This window comes from Tamandua tetradactyla, chromosome 15, assembly GCF_023851605.1.
Source record: "Tamandua tetradactyla isolate mTamTet1 chromosome 15, mTamTet1.pri, whole genome shotgun sequence".
In the NCBI taxonomy this organism is placed as follows: domain Eukaryota; kingdom Metazoa; phylum Chordata; class Mammalia; order Pilosa; family Myrmecophagidae; genus Tamandua; species Tamandua tetradactyla.
In genome coordinates, this window is record NC_135341.1 from 78,073,029 (window position 1) to 78,091,694 (window position 18,666).

At 41.4% G+C, this 18,666-nt stretch overlaps 1 protein-coding gene across 1 annotated transcript; it reads right to left on the minus strand.

The window, feature by feature from the left end:
• Window positions 1–68: 68 nt before the first annotated feature.
• On the minus strand, window positions 69–17,175 carry LOC143656870 (uncharacterized). The gene is made up of 3 exons (XM_077128635.1): window positions 16,805–17,175; window positions 14,927–15,011; window positions 69–337 (listed from the first exon to the last, which is right to left on the minus strand). Exons 1-3 carry the CDS (start codon window positions 17,173–17,175, stop codon window positions 290–292), a joined length of 504 nt encoding a protein of 167 aa, XP_076984750.1. The 3' UTR covers window positions 69–289.
• Between the last annotated feature and the right edge of the window lie 1,491 nt (window positions 17,176–18,666).

Sequence of the window (18,666 nt, forward strand, 5' to 3'; positions counted from 1 at the left end):
GTATGACTCTTTGTGTCTGCCTTCTAATATTTATTTGAACATTTGACAGGATTTGGTTTATAATCAGGTAGCAAAGTTTTGGGGAGGAAATTTATAGCTCGAGGCCAGGGCTATTTACCAAAAGATACTCACAGTTGTTGAACAGCCCAATTGGCTTAGAACACCACAGTACATGGGGTCCAGAAAATTGGGGATTTAACACAGGAGATGGACAGAAGAATCCTCAGGAAGATGATCAATGAACACCCCAACATAGCAGCTGCATTGCAAGCCAAGAGAACAGCATGGGTTAGGTAGAGAGTTCAGGTAGCAAAGCCTCCAAGAAGTCAACACTGATCTGGAAATAAATACATAGAAAAGTAGGCAAAGAAGATAAAAGGGATTTATTAACTCTGGAAAAGACAAAGTGTTGTTTGAGAAAGGAAGAGTAATTATGTATACTACATTGCTTGCCTGTGAGTAGTATTTATATTGTCAAAATAAAGTAAACTTAAATCTTAGTGAAGGGAGAGGGAGTTAGTATGTGTAGGAGTCTTGAGAAAGAGCTAAACCACCTCCCTTATGGGGAAATCAGTAGGTAATATCTAAAACTGAAACAGTCATGAAGTAGCAACATAATCCCAATTCTTTAGAGATATAGAAAACATTAAAAAATCAGCTAAAGAAGTAAATTGGGAAAGGGGAAGAAGGGTAAGAGAAGGGGCCAGAGGATTTCTGTTTTTCTTTATGTTTCAGAGAATTCATTGGCTTTTTTTAATTGGCTTTTTAAACTAAAATAAAATTAATTAAAAATAAAAATTAAAAGATTGGCATGGGAGAAAAAGGGGCCACTTGCAGAACGACGAAGGGGCTTCCGCTTACTCCATGCCTGCAGTGGCTTGGTAAACCTGTTTCCAACTACGTGGACTTAGTAGAAACCCACGTAACTCATTAGACATGATAAAACATGAAGTATTTACTTGTGGCAGACTAATAGCTGAAACATCAAACAGCGTGTTCACTCCTCCCCCAACCTTGACTACCCTAAATTGCCAGCTAACAACAAAAACTGCAGACTCTTTAGCTTATCATTTCAAAGAAGCTCTGTTCTCAGGTGAATGCAAGACAAAAGAGTCTGGAAAGCATCCACAGACTTGGAGAACTGGTTTCCACCCTGTGTGTGTGTGTGTGTGTGTGTGTGTGTATGTGTGTGTGTGTGTACGTACATATCCTTCCCACCTACATAAAAAAATTGTGCTCAGGGAGGAGGGAGACAGAGCAGACAGGGTTATAGAGGAAGATTAGAGTGATAAGCGGTGGGATACTTCCCCCATCCCAACATGAATTCTGATGTCAGAAGAAAGGGAAGGAAAAGAGGGAGCATTGCTTTGGGAAGGGCAGGGCTCTCTAAGAGAAAGGAAGACTCACGGTCTCAATTTCCCCTAACTGCAGTGGTTCAGATAAGTTCTACACTTTCAGGCAAGAAGAAATGAGAGGGATGGTGGCATGGTGTATTTAGACATGAGCAGGTCCCAGGCTTTCACAGGCCCAGGTGAGGCTTGGAGGACTTGTGTGAGTTCATAGTGAACCACAAGTTAATTCAGAGTAAGAGCCAAGAGCCATTTATCAGAGGAGCAGTCTTGGCCTGCCTGTGGAAGTAAGGTCTGACCACTAGACTTGAAGGAGAAACAAAGCTAGGCTCCATGGGATGGAACAGAATGTCCCACCGATCAGAGCTGCTGTAGCTGTCATCTCTCAGAGAGCACAGGCCACAGGCCATTGGTAGCTGAGAAGAGAGAGTGTTCCAGAAACACAGGAGACCAAAAAGGAACCCACTTCCCCTCCTGATGGTGATCATGCTGGTGAGCAGAGTTCTCAGGCAATGCCAGCCCAGGCAGCGGGCTCAGGAAGCCAAGTGGAGATCTGAGCTCCAATTGAGAGTCCTCCCAAATTTCAGAGGGAAGTCATGAGGCGGGTCTGCAGCCACCTGGAGCAGGGTGTCCGGGTAAAATCGGAAATCAAGGCCAGCTCAAGAAATTATAAGGCTCCATTAACGTCAGAGAGCACAGAGGCCTGAAAACCTAGTCGTAAGGACGGTTTAAGAGGTATTATTTATTGAATGCATACCAATGGCCAAGTGCTTTACACCCAGAACCATGTTTAAGCCTCAGAAGTCCAGCGATGTAGCCTCACTGCTATCTCCATTTTACTGATTATGGAGCTGAGATTCAAAGTGATTTGACAGGGTGCATGGGTGATTCACTGCTAGAATGCTCACCTGTCATGTGGGAGACCCAGCTTCGATTCCTGGCCCATGCAACCAAAAAAAGAAAAAAGAAAAGCAGTAAAGGAGAAATAAAGTGATTTGACAGAAATGAATGGTAGTGAATAGTAGACCTAAAATTCAGACTCATTCTGTGCTGATTCCAAACCCTGTGCTGCCATTGAATAATGACTCGTCCGAACTGTGCTTAGCCACAGAGCCTGGTTTTCTAGAAACCAGCTAGTGTCTGGACTTCTGTGGATGAGCAAATACTTGTTTTGGGTGGGAGAGTGGGGGATCTGTTAGCACTCCAGAAAGGTGGTATTGGAGCCAGGAAGGCATGATCGATGGTGTGGGACAGCACCAGGTGAAGGCTCTGATTGCAATTAGACGCCCTAACCTGTTAACAGCAACAGAGGCAAGTTTCGTACAAGAACCCCGAAGGTCTTCAAGCTTGAGGCATGATTTTTTTTTTTCCTAAAGTGATTTTGAAACAATTGAGGTATTTCTTAACTTTGGAATGCGTTCAATACGTTTCTGTGGAGTGAGGTAGTTAGCCCACATTCTTTAAACTTGTGCCAAAGAGCTGTCAACTTAGATCACAAAAGATGACAACATTAAAAGCTTTGTATTCTGGCAAGATCCATCAAGTCCTATGCACCCCCCTATTAAATTCTTCCATGCCTGCTCTCTCTCTCTCCTTTCTCAGGTCCCCACACTGGTTCACAACTTTATCACATCCCACCTCGACCACTGCAACAGCTCATTCATTCAGAAAGCACAGAGGGAAGCCCCTCTCTGAGGCAGGGAGCAGGCTCATGCTGGGGACAGAGATGATTAAAATGAGGTTCCTGGCTTGAAGGAGCTCCCGGACTGAAGAGATGACAATTACTTGTGGCACGGATTGCCACTCTCTGCCTTCTTCCGTAGAAATGGAACTTGATCACGTGCCCTCTTCTGAGCCCGAGAGAGGCTGGACAAATGTTCTGCACAGCTGTCCAGCATCACTGTCTAAGTTTAGCCACAGAACAACCAACGTGGCTGAGTACATGATTATCTCATCTCTTTTCCTAAAGAACAGAAACTGAGGACTGTTTGAGCAGAGACTGCCCAAAGTTAAAGAAGAGAATTTAAAAAGCAGGAGGGAAAGCATAAGCAGGTGGGCAAAGAGGAATCGAGGACGCGGCTGGTTTGTGATTCCGTTTCCTTGAAATGAGGATCGGTTATCTCTAATCCTTCAAACCAATAAATATCAAGGAGTACTTAATATCTAGTGCCTCGGGTTTAAAACGTAAAACCCCAACTATATTTCCTTACTTCTTGCAGAGCACTTTTCCCCTAAGGCTAGTTAAAAATGGAGAAGAAAGGCGAGGTTGGTGGCTTTTCAAAATGATATTTATTGTCCCCTTCTCTCTCCCTCTGTCTTTACTGGAGAGTATGTAGTGGGGGGCTGGGAGAAAGGACCACATTTCTGTTGCTTCTTAGTTTCCCTCCTGTTGGTGAAGGAAGGGCCTCCCCATGGCCGATCAGAGCTATCTGGGGCAGATCTAACTTGGTTCTTGGGGTCAAATGAGAGGAAAAGAGGGGACTGCTCACAGTTCTGAGGTGGAAAGTGTTTCTGAAGCTGTTCCATCTCAGGGAGGTCTATTCAGAAGGTTTGTCCACTCAATTGGGTGTTCACCATGTAGGTGGTGGTAGCCAAAGGACTGGGTGCTCAGTCTCAGCTCAGGTCTTCTCCCCAGGATGAGGCCAAGTTTCCCTAATCCCTCATCTCACCCATATTTTGGGCCCCCTGCCTTTTTTTTTTTTTTAACATGGGCAGGACCCGGGAAATGAACCCAGGTCTCCAGCATGGCAGGCGAGAACTCTGCCACTAAGCCACTGAGCTACCGTCACATTGCCCGAGCCCCCTGCCTTTTGAAGCAAGATGACTCTTGCTTCAAAAAAAACTTAGCCACTAATTTGGGCTCAATAATTTTATTAATGGCATGCTCTGGCATTGTCTTAGCTTGTTTAAATATAATGTGTGAAAAATATATGCAAAATACAAAAGCGAAGACTTCCTTCTTTATAATCTTTGCACACAGCAATCCTCTTGAATTCAATCTCCATGGACTTTCTGAACCAGACCATACCCTCTAACTTGATTCTTCTAAGCCATCTTTCTATTTTTCATCCTTGGAGAAATGTCTATTCAAGTCCTTTGCCCACTTTTTTTTTTTTTTTTTTTTTTTTACTTTTTTAGTTGTATAATATACATATATTCAAAGCAAAGAAAGAAAAAAAAAAAAACAGTTTTCAAAGCACTCTTCAACAAGTACAAGACAGATCCCAGAGTTTGTCATGGGCTATCATACCTTCATCTCAGACTTTTCCTTCTTGCTGCTCCAGAATATAGGAGGCTAGAAGGAATAAATATTTATCACCACAACTGACTTTTTTTCTTTCTTTTTTGTGAAAAACAACATATATGCAAAAAAGCAATAAATTTCAAAGCACAGCTCAACAATTAGTTGTAGGACAGATTTCTGAAGTCAGCATGGGCTACAATTCCACAATTTTAGGTCTCCACTTGTAGCTACACCAAGACACTAGAGGCCAAAAGAAACATCAATCCAATGATTCAACAATCATACCCGTTTGTTAAACATTATCTTCTCTGTATAACTCCACCATCACCTTTGATCTTTGTATCCATTGCCCACTTTCAAAATTGGGTTGTTTGTCTTGTCGTTGCTGAGTTATAGCATTTCTTTATTCTGCATATTGAACCCTTATATATTTTCTCCCATTGTGCAAGTTGTATTTTCACTTTCTTGATAAAGTTCTTTGATACACAAAGTTTTAAAACTTGATGGAGTCCAATTTATTTTTTTTCTTTTGTAGCCCATGCTTTTGGGGTAAAGTCTAAAAACTCATTGCTTAATACAATGTCCTAAAGATATTACTTTGTTTTCTTCTGAGTTTTATGGTTTCAGTTCTTAAATTTAGGTTCTTGATCCATTTTAAGTTTATGTTTGAATTAAGCAGAGGTCCACCTTCATTGTTTTGCAAGTGGATATCCAATTTTCCCAACACTATTTCTTGAAAAACCTATTTTTTCTTATGAATGGACTTGGCACCCTTGCCAAAAATCAGTTGACCATCGACGAGTCCTCCAACTTTGTTCTTTTTCATGACGGTTTTAGGTATTTGCCTTTCCTTAGGAATTTGATGATTGCCTTTTCCATTTCTGCAAAGAAGGCTGTTGGAATTTTGATTGGAACTGTGTGATTTACTTTGTGTAATTTACACAATTACTCTGTATAATCATGTAAAGTACTTTGGGTGGAATTGACATCATAATAATATTTAGTCTTCCAATCCATGACTGTGTAATATCTTTCTATTTAGGTCCTTTAAAATTTCTTTCAGTGTTTTGTAGTTTTCCATGTACAAGTCCTTTAACTAATTGGTTAAATTTATTCCTAGATATTTTATTCTTTTAGTTGCTACAGTGCATGGAATTGTTTTGATATCCTTTGTATTGTTCATTGCTGCCATTTAACTAAATTCATTTATTAACCCTCCTAACTTTCTTGTCGATTCTCTGGGGTTTTCTATTTATAAGATTATGTGATCTGTGAATAACGCTAGTTTTACCTCTTCCTTTCCAATTTAGAAAATTTTTATTTCTTTTTCTTGCCAAAGTGCTCTGGCTGGCACTTCCAGTTCAGTGTTGAACAGCAGTGGTGATAGTGGGCATTCTTGTCTTGTTCCTGATCTTCAGAGGGAAAATTTCAGTCTTTCACTGTTGAGGATGATGTTGGCTGTGGGCTTTTCATACATTCTCTTTATCATGTTGAGGAAGTCCCTCCTTATCCTTAGTTTTCTGAGTGTTTTAATCAGACGGGGTGCTTGATTTTGTCAAATACCTTTTCTATGTCAATTTAGATGACCATGTGGTTTTATTCCCTTAATAATGGGATGTATTATGTTAATTGATTTTCTTATGTTGAACCACTCTTGCATAACTAGGATAAATACTGCTTGGTCATGGTGCAAGATCCTTTTAATGTGCTGTTGAATTTGGTTTGCTAGTATTTCGTTGAGGATTTTTGCACCTATATTCATAAGGGATATTGGTCTATAATTTTCTTTTCTTGTTATTTCTGTATCTGGCTTTGGTATTAGGGTGGTGCTGGCATCATAGAATCAGTTAGGAAATGTTCCTTCCTTTTCAGTTCGTGAATTTTCCAGTTCTACCTCTGTTATTGATTTCCGTTGTGGTTGGAGAAGATACTTTGTATGATTTCAATTTTATTGAAACCATACATTTTTCAAATTTATTGAGACCTGTTTTGTAATCTAAATTATGGTTCCTAGGGAATGATCCATACGCACTTGAAAAGAATGTGTATTCTGCTGTTGTTGAGTAAAGCACTTTCTATATGTCTGCTAAGTCTAGTAAGCTTATGGTATTGGTTAAGGCCTATAATTCCTTGTATATCTTCTATCTAGATGTTCTAACATTATTGAAAGTGGTTTACTGAAGTCTTCTACTATAAATGTAGAACTTTATTTCTCCCTTAAAATCTGTCAGTTACCTTATATAATTGAGGCTTCTGCTGTTATGTGACTATATACTTTTAATTGCTACATCTTTTCAATGAATTGACCCTTTTATCAATATATTGTGTCCTTTGTAACAGTTTTTTACTTATAGTCTTTAATTTATATTAGCATAGCCACCCTAGCTGTCTTTTTGTTACTATTTGCATGGGATATTTTTTTCAGCCTTTCACATTCAACCTATTTGTGTCTTTACATTTAGTTGAATCTCTTGTATGCAACATGTTGGGTCATGCTTTTTCCAACTCTTCCCATCTCTGCCTTTTGAGTGGAGAGTTTAATTCATTTACATTTAAAGTAACTACTGAGTGTGCAATGATTTCTTCTGCCATTTTTTAATCTTATACCTCTTTTGTCCTTCAATTCTTCTGTTACTTCCTATTTTGGGGTATCTAGTTGGTACCGAATCATTTAGAGTACATTCTCATTTCCTCCTTTGTATATTTTTCAAAAGATTTTTGTGGCTACCATGGGGCTTAGATTTAATATGCTAAATCTGTAACAGTTTTCTTGATTTATACTAACTTAACTTCAGTAGCATATGCAAACTATGTTCTTATACCTCTCTATTCCTCCACTTTATATTTGTCACAAATTACCTCTTTATACATTGTATGTCATTACTTCATATTCATCTGAATTTTAGATCCTATATGAAGCAAAAAGTGGAGTTGCAAGCAGAAAAACACAATAGTGCTGGACTCAAAACAAAATATTATAAGTAGATGGGGAGGGCAGGTGTGGATTATGCCCTTACTTGATTCTTTGGCACTACCTTTTTATACTTTTCTCATCCTTGAAGAATTACTCAACGTAGTTATCAAACTCACTTACTCTCTGTCCTTGCCTCTCTCATTCGACCCACTCCAGTCTGGCTCCCATCTCCCCACTTAATGGAAACTGCCCCTGTCTTGCTTACAAGAACCTGCCTTTTGCCACACCTAATGATCAGTTCTCTAATTTCAGTCCACTTTACTTCTCAGCAGCAATTCACACAGCTCTTCTTTTGAAAACATTTTTTCAGTTTCCTCCTACCTTGTTGATCGCTAGTCCTCTGCCTTATTTGCTGGTTTCTCCTTTTTACCTGACCTTTAAGTGTTAAGTCCCAGAACTCATACATGGACACTCTCCATTTTACTTAGCTCGATCTCTTAACCATCTTTCATTCACTTTTCCAGATCATTTATTCGTGGAAGACATTAGGTCATTTATGCGGAGAATTTCCATTTTCTCTGTTTCCTATAAACTTGTAGTTAAATCTAGGGACTTGATTAAATTCAGGTTCAATATAGTATTGGGTACTTCTAATTGCAACATTAGGAGGCAGATAAGGTTGGGCTTTCTTTTTGTGATGTTAAGATTGACCAGTGGCTGAAATGATATGTGGGATATGTGCAGAAAGTTAAGTGCAGATATGGATTTAAAAAACCTCATTATTTCTGGTATGTGCTGTTGTTCATGCAGGCCAACCCTGATACAGTATGGGTGGGGCATGCACAGGGTGTGAATACCGGGGGGGGGGGGGGGGGTTATTATGGGCTATCGTGGAGGCTGGCTACCCCATTCCTTTTACATTTATAGCTGGAAATCTATAAATGAAAACCTTTCCTTCATCAACTACTCCATTACTCTGAAATTCTTATAGGAAGGGCAAAATAAATATTTAATTATTTTATTTACCACTTTTCAAAATAATGAGTTCGTTGCTCACATCCTTATATCTGAAGAATGATTTTTCAAATCATTATGAACTTATGGATTTTAATATTTTTGTTGTGTTTCATCAAGTACACACACAGATATAATTATTTTCTCAGATATTTCTTGTTTTGACTGTTTTTCATACCCAAATTGTTTTATCTCTGCCCAGTAAGAAGATTATTGCTGTGTCCTTTTAGAAACTCTGTAGTCTCTGATAGTTTCCTTACTTTCTGTTACTGCACGATCTGAAACATGTTCTGTTCTAAACTTCTCCAAAGAGCCCCCGTTCCTTTTAGTTTTTTATTCCCCTTTTTTCTTCTTAAAAAAAAAAGCAAATATGTATTATATGCATATGCATATTTCCTCATCACTTTCTTAAATTAAATTAAGGTAGCATTCTAGATACACCATTCTACACATTGTTTTTTTTTCTTCACTTACCAACATATTCCAGAGATCATTTCATCCCAGTACACAGATCTTCCTCATTACTTTTTACAGATGCATAGCATTCTCATGTAGTTGTATCTTGTCCCCTATTGATGGGCATTTGGGCTGTTTCAACCATAGCATTTTAAAAGGAAGACTTATGTGAAAAATATTATCTGAAGTTAATTTATTCAATGAAGGTCAATTATTCAAATCAATGTACAAACTCCAGAGTTTTATGTGATATATCCTGTGTTAGTTTGCTAAGCTGCTGGAATGCAATATACCAGAAATGAAAAAGCTTTTAAAAAGGGTATTTACAAGTTACAAGTTTACATTTCTAGTGCTAAGAAAATGTCCAAACAAGGCATCCAAAGAAAGATATCCTAGCTCAAGGAAGGGTGATCTGGGAAGGCTTCTGCTGGTCCTTATTTCTAGTTTCACTGCTTCCAGCTTCTGATGCCAGTGGTTTCCTCTCTAAGCATCTGTGAGCATTCACTTAGCTCCTCTGGGATGCAACTCTGGGTTTCATCTCTTAGCTTAGCATCTGTTGGGGCTGGAGATTTCTTTTCCTTAGGCTCTGGCTGTTTTTGAGAACCCTTGCTTAGCACCCAGGCTATTTCTGTCTTGATCTCCAAACGTCTACATCGATCCTGTCAGCACTGAAGTAACTGTTCTCCAACAGATGTCAACATCTGTGTCAGCTCTGAATTCTGTACAAGATGTTTCCTCTTATGAAGACCCACCTGAAACGGGTGGAGTCACATCTCCATCTAATCAAAAGGCCACACTCATAACTGGGCACATCACATCTCCGTGGAGATAATATAGCACAAGTTTCTGCCCTACAGCATTGAATCAGGATAAAAAGAAACGGTTGGCCCCACAAGATTGGATCAATATTAAGACTTGGCTTTCTGGGGTACATAATATTTTCAAACCGGCACATATCCTATTCCATTTATTCTTGAAATGGAAGGAGGAATGAGTCCCTATTTTTCAACTAGGGAAATTCAGGTACAAAGAAATTGAGTTCCTTTAGATACTCTGGGTTTTGTTTACTCCTATATCTCTTATAACTACTTTTGCTATAAAATTTATATTGATGACTAGAAAAAGTATTGGCATTCTCTATATATTATTAGCAGTAATTCACACCTTTCTACTCTGCCTTCAATGTAAACAAACAAAAAAAATCAAAGAGAGTTTTTGTTCTTTGCAATGAGCTGCCTGGCTCTTGACACACCTCTTCGGTTCATCTTCTGTGTCATCCCATATTTGTGGGGAGCTGTAGCAACACAGCCTTTTCAATATAGAGAGCTGAGTGTATGGATAATGCAAATCACAATATTAGTCTATGACACAAGGCCCCAAACCATTTACCCTTATAGACAACTTGAGAAAAAGAAAAATTCATGAATCCTGAAACAAAGGCACCTACCCCAACCTTCCCCCCACCATCCCTGAACCCTGTGGATGTTAGTTACACTTGAAAAGAAAGAAAAATTCTGACAGCTGTTCATTCTGTTCCCTCAGAAGGGACTCTGATTGACCCGATGAGTAATTCCCAACCCTGCCCATTCATCGGAAACATGGAGCACTAGAGAAAACTCTGATTCCCACACCATCCCCAGCTCTCACAGGTCCCAAGATAGCTTCGGGTAAATTTCATTTTTATTTATTTTACTTAGTGAATTGTAGGAAGTCTTACACTTGATTTGAAGTTTTTGGAAAAAGAAATGGCATTATTTAAGATACATTTCATTTGGATTGAGTGTATAAATATTAAAGAATCAAATCAAATCATGGAAGACAAACTAGAAGAAAGTAGAATCAAATATTGATCAAGTTTCTGAATAGGGAATATATTTCTAAGCTTTGAAGTGAAAATAAAAAAGAAAGAAAGAAAAGAAAAAAGAAGAAACCACAAAGGAAAGCCGTGAAGGATTGGAGTGAATAAAAATTTAAAACTTCTGCACTACAACAAAAATAATGAAAATAAAATAACCAAAATAAAAAGCAGAGAGACCAGGAAGGGGAGGTGGGGGGGTGGAGGTACTAGAACGCAATTACAACAGACAGGGGACTAACATTTGTTGCATAAAAAAACTTATAAAATTGGTTTAATAAATTAAAGCTTGAATAAATAAATGAATCAACATCTGTGCTGAGAAATCATACAAGCAGAAAAACGGCTATAAACAAATGTGGCAACCTGTGGTAACTGCAGAAATACCAGTTAAAATAATGAGGAGTTATGATTTTCATCCATCACAATGGCAAAATTTAAAAGTTATTCTTAATCCTGTTAATAACGCAAAGAACTTAGTATTATCTATGACAACATACATGCAAATTTTGGAAAGCAACTTGTCAACTTGAATTAAGAGCTATAAAATTGTTTTCATACTTTGGGAATTTATCCACTTCTGGGAATTTATCCTAGGGAAATAAGTTCAAAGAAGGAACTACTTTCGGCTAAATCCATTGAGAGTCACTGACATCTCAGTGGGTTCTGGATGGCCTGGCCCTGGGTCTGCAATGAATTAGGTGATGTACTTGACAGCTTTGGGGCTTTGGCTGAAGAATGTGCAGGAGGTCCCTGGGGAGGGTAGAGATGAGGACCATGGGGGAGTCTGAGTCCCCAGGACCCAGGTCTAAGCTGGCTCCACTAGTTTTTGGCCTTTACAAGAGAAGCTGAAGGAACAGAATTTTAAAAAGTCTATGTGATTATAGGGCCAAATGAAAAAGCAGAATATAGATTGCTAGCTTTATACCAATGCAAATTTCTTGAACTTGATCATTGTATTTAATAAGGTTACTTAAGTGAATTTCCTTGTTCTTAGGAAATATACCTGGAAATATTGTGTTCAAGGAACATGATATATACAACCTATTCTCAAGTGTTTAAAAAATGATAGATAGATAGATAGATAGATAGATTAAATTTGGCAAGATATTAAAAGTTAGTAAGTTCAGATATCTGTTTATGGAGTTTATTGGGGTTCCCTGCATATATTTTTTTGGGGTGTAGATGCATAGGCTGGGAATTGAACCTGGGCCTCCCGCATGGCAGGCAAGCATTCTATCACTGGAACACTCATGCAACCTCTGTGTTGTTTCTGTATTATTTTTGTAACTGTCCTATAAGACTGAGATCATTCCAAAATAAATAATTTAATTAATAAAATTTTTAAAAAGTCTATGTGAGACTCTAGACTCAAACAGCACAGCTTCAGCCTAAATGGCCGAGTGCCACGCAGAGCAGGGAGAGCAGCATTCTCCTGCCCTCTATACTCTGCCATAGACCAGCAGACTCTCGGGGGGCAGAGTTCTCAGCAGCGTTCTCCAAGTCTCCTGCCAGCCGAGGTGGCATGGGCAGGTAGTAAGAGCATGAGGAGAGTGAGTGAAGCTAGGACTGTGTCTCTTTCATTTCTTGCCCTATCCCCAGATGTATGCCAGGCACAGTACCTGACAAACAGCAAGCGTTCAGTGATGTTTCCAAATGAATGGAAGAATTTGAGTGGTCACCGCTAGCCTGAAGGCTCTGAGGCATAGTGTTGACTGATCTGGGGGTGTGGGGATGGGAGCTGAGGTTCTGCATGCGTGGGTGGTGGCCCAGATCTGACAGTACTGCAGTATCAATGACAGCATCACTATTATAGTTTGTGATCCTAGCTATAATCCCCGGCTGGTGAAAATGGGAAGTCTGAATTATTTTATAGTATTGAAAAATTAGAAAGAATCTAAATGTCTAACCATTAATTGAGGAATGGGTAATTAATGAAAATCAAGGAAACATAAAGTTGAAATGTTGCTCACTGGTGTTCTCGGTTCTCCTCTTCTTCCTGGACACATGGGAGACTACATTTTCCCACTTTCCCCATGCCCTACCTTGATGTTAAGATATGGCCTTGTGAATAGATATGTCCAGTTAATGCAAAGTGATACATGTTCCTTCTAGACTCAAGCGTTTAAGAGCCTGTCTTAGTTTTCCATAGCTGCTATGACAAATACCGCCCAGCAGATTGGCTTACACTACAAGATTTTATTGGGTCATTGTTTTTGAGGTCACAAGTCCCCAGTGAGCAAAGCCATGCTTTCTCCTGAGGCGGCAGCGTTCTGGTGACGTTGGTCGTCTGTCACATGATGACGTCTTTGGTCTTCTCCTGTCATCTCTCATTTCTGCTGATTTCTGACTTCTTTTGGTTTCTACCTACTGCACCTAAGTTTCCTCTTTTTCTTAGGCCTTCAGCAATACGGATTAAGACCTGATTCAATTTGTCCACACCTTAACTAATAATAACAGCTTTAAAAAGTTGTATTTATAAAACAGGAATGCAGATTAAGAGCACACCTTTTGTTGGGGTCCATGACTCAATCTACCACAGAGCCCAGATTCTCCATAGCTATCAAGAAGGAGACCTCATGTTGAGACTGAGGCACCATTAAGTTTAATCAGCATCAATCCCTACGTCGCCACATGGAGGATAAATGTGAGCATCACTCAGATCCACAGGGGACACTGCATAAATAAGAAATAAATTCAATATATTAAGAATCTGAGATTTTGAGGTCATTTGATACTGAAACATAATCCATCTTATTCTAAGGAGCAACGCAGAAAATTTCACACAATACAAAATTTAGAGAAGTAAAAGCAGTGTTCTAGTTTGCTAGCTGCTGGAATGCAATATACCAGAAATGGAATGGCTTTTAACAAGGGGAATTTAATGAGTTGCTAGTTTATAGTTCTAAGGCCGAGAAAATGTCCCAATTAAAACAAGTCTATAGAAATGTCCAATCAAAGGCATCCAGGGAAAGATACCTTGGTTCAAGAAGGCCGATGAATTTCAGGTTTTCTTTCTCAAGTGAGAAGGCACATGGTGAACACGGCGTCATCTGCTAGCTTTCTCTCCTGGCTTCCAGTTTCATGAAGCTCCCCAGGAGGCGTTTTCCTTCTTCATCTCCAAGGTCACTGGCTGGTGGACTCTCTGCTTCATGGTGCTGCAGCATTCTCTGCTCTCTCTGAATCTCTCATTCTCCAAAATATTTCCTCTTTTATAGGACTCCAATAAACCAAACAAGATCCACCCAAATGGGTGGAGACATGTCATCCCCTAATCCAATTTAACAACCATTCTTGACTAAATCACATCAACCAGGGAGATGATCTCATTACAGTTTCAAATATACAGTATTGAATAGGGATTATTCTACCTTTATGAAATGGGATTTATATTAAAACATGGCTTTTCTTAGGGGGCATACTTCCTTTCAAACCAGCACAAGCAGTTTCCAAATTTGTGCAAATTTACTCATAAGGATTGATAAAACAGATATTTTGGTTGCCATAGTGAGGTTGTGGATGTTTCTTTGCTTTTTCATTCTCTGTACCCTAAAATTGTTGCTCTACTGCTCTTATAACTAAAAATAAAATACTGAGGGAAGAAGGTAGATAAGGAGGAAGAGAAAGGGAGAGTTGGGAAAACCCCTGCTCTCCAGTTTCTTTTGCTTTGCCCTTCTGAGCCTTATGGGTCCACTGACTTTCAATTTATTCAACAGCCATCTTTTATAGAGTGCCAGCTGTATACTGGGCAATGTCTAAGCTCACTACACGTCATGTTCACATACAAATTCTATAAAGTACAGTCCGTGTGGCCACTTTACAGGTGTGGAGGTTGTGTTCAGAGGTTGTCACTTGAACAAGGTCATGCAGCAAGTTAGTGGCAGAGCTGGGATTCGAACCCAGGATAACTTTACTTGTAACTACGTTGTTCAGCTCTCTGATGGTATTGGAGAGAATGTGACTTTTTGAAGTTTCCCGAATACTTCCTTTTTGAAAATCCATTACATTTTGTCCCCACCACCTCCCACACAATAACACACTTTCTACTTCCTGAACAGAGGTAACTTTAACGTAACGTTTGTATCTCAGCCTACCTGTTTGTGAATACCAGGGAGACAGCAGCGGTGGTTTCCCATGGAAGGATGTGGCTTAAGAGACCCATGTGGATGTGCTCTTCTCCTGGAGGAAGCGTGACTAAGTGAGAGGCAGGCAGAGCTGGTCTTACCAACAGCACTACCACTCTCTTGCTCTGTGACCTGAGGCAATTCCCTTAATCTTTCTTAGCCTCCTGTTTTGTTTCTCCTTTATAAAAAGGTGACACTCTCTGACTACTTCTTGTGAAGTCCACAAGAGAGAATGAATGGAAAAATTATTTGAAGAGTGTAAGTGCGGGATAAATGAACATTAATGTTATTATTTCCTATGCCAGGTATGGTTAGGGTCCCTAACCAGAGGTTAGGGAACAGAGAGAGGCAAAATTGGTGCCTGCATTCCCCAGAAAATCACCTGATTCCCCATCTGGCTTGGTTGAGGTAAGTAGAGTTGGCTCAGATTTTATCTCTTCGTCTTATGTAGGCCAGGACTCATCTGAATTCCTTGAATTCTGTGTGTGTGTGAGAGAGAGAGAGAAGTGGGTGAGTAGAAGAACTTCTACATCTGAGTAGACCCCTCACCCACCATGCCTCTCCTCATGCCTAGGCATGGACATTTACTACTCTCTCAACATCTATATGCTCTGCATTTTCTAGCAATTATGTGAAGCCCTGCGACCAATTCTGGACAATGGGCAGGAAGTGGAAGTGATGGCCCTCACTTGTGGGCTGTAGCATCTGAGAACCAGCAAGCTGTCTGTATCTCTCTTTGCCTGTTCTGACTCCAGTACTGAAGAGCCGCCACCAGCCTGGGTATCCTGGTGGAGCCCCTGCCCATTCATGTGGGATCTGTAGCATGAGCCAGAAGTAAGTTTCGGTTGTTTCTTAGGTCATAGAGATTTGGGGTTGTTTGCCATAAAAGTAAAGCCAATCTTCTCCTGGCTAATATAAACTAGAGACTTGGAGAATCTTGGCCAGGAACCACAGTCCTGAGCAGACACAAGGAAGATATTTAGTGGCATTTGCTCTGGCTTGCAGAGCCCCTAATCCCTCTTCTCTGAAAATAAAGCATATTCTTAGAAAAAATACTAATTCATTACAAAAATAAAAAACGTTAGTGAGGGTAGATTGAAATACTAGTGGTCAATGAGAGGGAGGGGTAAAGGGTATGCGATGTATGAGTTTTTCTTTTTAATTCTTTTTCTGGAGTGATGTAAATGTTTTAAAAATGATCATGGTGATGAATACACAACCACGTCATGAAACTGTGAGCCACTGATTATACACAATGTATGGACTGTATGTGTGTGAAGATGCCTCAATAAAATATTAAAACATAATAAAATACATGAATAGAGTATTGGTGAGCTGTGGGACTTCAAGTGGTCTCATGTACATGAATTGTGTACACATTTATAAAAATGTATCAGACTGTACAGTTTAAATATGTATAGTTAATTGTATGTGAATTACATACCAATAAAGCTGCTTCTAAAAGAAAAAAAAAAAAACCGCTAGTGGAGGGGTTGGAAATGAAGCGGGGAGAAAGTGTGAGCGGTGCCTGTCTAAAATAAAGGCCGGTTCCTCTCTCTCCAAAGTGTTGGGGCTCTGTTGGCATCTGCGGGTTGGGGTGAAGGCCTGCGGGCCTCCCTCTGGAATTCAGCCGAAGGTGTCCTCCACTAGGCGGGAGTGAGAAATGACTACTTAAGGGGTGCAGGTAAGACTCCCCCCAGGCAGCAATGGGTGCCCACGATTCCCCGCTGGCTAAGCCCATTAAATCCCGGGGCCTTCGTACACCGGCGGGAAGGACCCGCGTGGACGCGGCTCCCACCGCTGACCGCCTGGAAGGCGCGTCCCTCCGAAGAGAAGGGATTCCCAGACCTGCAGTGCCGAGGCGCGGGGAGCGCTCCGGTCTGGTTCCCGGCGTCCGGCAGGCCCCAGCCCGTCACCCTGGCCACTTTCCGAAGGCGCCCGGAGGGCAGCGCGTTCTTCCCGCCCAGCTGGTGCGGGGCTTTGCCGAGGGAAGACAGGAGATAGGCAGCGGCGACACTCTGTTCTTGGACGCCAGGAAGGCCGGTCCCCGCCGTCGCCGCCGGCCTAGACTGGGACCGAGGGGCTGGAGGACCCACGGCCGCTGCGTCCTTACGACCGGCGAAGAGAGCGCCCCCGCGTCCCCCCTCCTCGCCGGCCCCGCCCACAGCCGGCTGGACCGACCGGGATTGGCAGCGCCGCTCTCTCCGCCCCGCCCCCATGCCGCCCCGCCCCCAAACCTGGCTGATTGGACACGTGACCTGAAGCGGGCTGGGCACTTGACCGGAAGCGCCCCACCTGCAGGCTGGTTGGGGCCTATCAGCTGGCCTGGTACAAAAGGCTCCGCCTTAAGGGATGAGCTGAGCCAATCAGATGGTCTCTGTCTTTTGACAGAGGTCGCTGTCCTTGAAAGGCCCTGGTGAGAGATGGGGAAGGTGGGGGTGGGACCTCAGGCAGGGTGAGAGAGAGGAGCAAGATCGGAGCAGACCTGAAAAGAGAAAACCGGGACAAAGCAAAACCCTTGTTTCTGGAGTTTCCTGGCTGTATCCTCCCTGCCCTTGGGTTTCATCATTGTTTCCACAAACGTTTATAGAGTGTCCACTAATTGCGAAACAGAGTTCTGGTGCTGGCGAGTCAGCAGGGAACATAACACAGCTCCTGCCGTTTCAGTGGGAGACGGGCAGCAAACCATTAAACACGTGCAGTTATGTGGCATGTTCGAAGGTGGCAGGTGTTACGGGGGAAAGCAGGGCAAAAAGATGAAAGGTGGGGGTGGCTGCAGTTTTTAACACGGTGGTCAGGGAAGGCCTCACTGAGGAAGTGGCATCGCCTGAGCAAGAACCTGAAAAAGGTGAAGGAGTTAGCAGGGTGGCTTTCCTGGGAAGAGCAGGGAGCTCCAGGGAGGCCGACATTGTGTGCAGGAAGGAGTCAGTCCTAGGAGCTGAGATCCGAGAGGTAGTGGGGAAGGCTGATCATTGTAGGGACTTTGGTTTGTAAGGACTGTGCTCTGAGGTAGGAGGGTCTTGAGCAGAGGGATGATATGAGCTCATTTTAAAAGGAGAACCCTGCTTACTACATGGTTAGGGTAGGCAGATTTTGCAAATAAAGTACAGGATGTCCACTTTGAGTTGCAGAGAATGAAATAATTTTGATATAAGTATATCCTATGCAGTATTTGTGACATATTTATACTGTAAAATTTATTTGTTCATCTGAAATACATATTTATTTAACCAAGGGTCCTGTATTTTGTCTGACAACCCTACACATAGAGAAAGATCGTGGGGCTTAAAAGTGAAAGCCCAGGAGACTGACTGGGAGATGTTGCATTTAACCAGTTGAGAGATGAAAATTGTTTAGATCAGGGAGATGGAAGGGAGGTGATGAGAAGTGTTGGATTCTGCATATATGAGATCCTCTGTATAGTCCCTCTCTCCTCTCTCGTCTTTTGTATAAGCTACTTTGATTCATTTTGTGACCAAAACCTCCCAACCAGAATCTGCGGAGAGAGGGTGATGGTGGTGACTGGGGCGGGTGATCGGAGAGGACGCGGGTGTGGGCCATCTGGCATGTGGGTAGGATGTGGGTTTTGCCACAAGTTTCATTTCATTTTAGAGGCCAATGAAAATAGGATTTGTTGTGCAAAGGTAGAAAAGAGCCAAAGATCGGTTGACAGCCCTGAAAGAGCTCCTTTGCTCCTGGCTCAGGGACAT

Bases quoted from the DNA above. Each gene is read 5' to 3' on its own strand.
- LOC143656870 (XM_077128635.1), bottom strand. From the start codon at position 17,175: ATGGGGGCGGGGCGGAGAGAGCGGCGCTGCCAATCCCGGTCGGTCCAG. The intron at 15,012-16,804 runs GTCTGGGAATCC...CGCTTCCTCCAG, and splicing joins CCCGCGCCTCGGCACTGCAG to GAGAAGAGCACATCCACATG. The intron at 338-14,926 runs GTAGGCTGAGAT...ATTTATTTCCAG, and splicing joins TCCCTGGTATTCACAAACAG to ATCAGTGTTGACTTCTTGGA.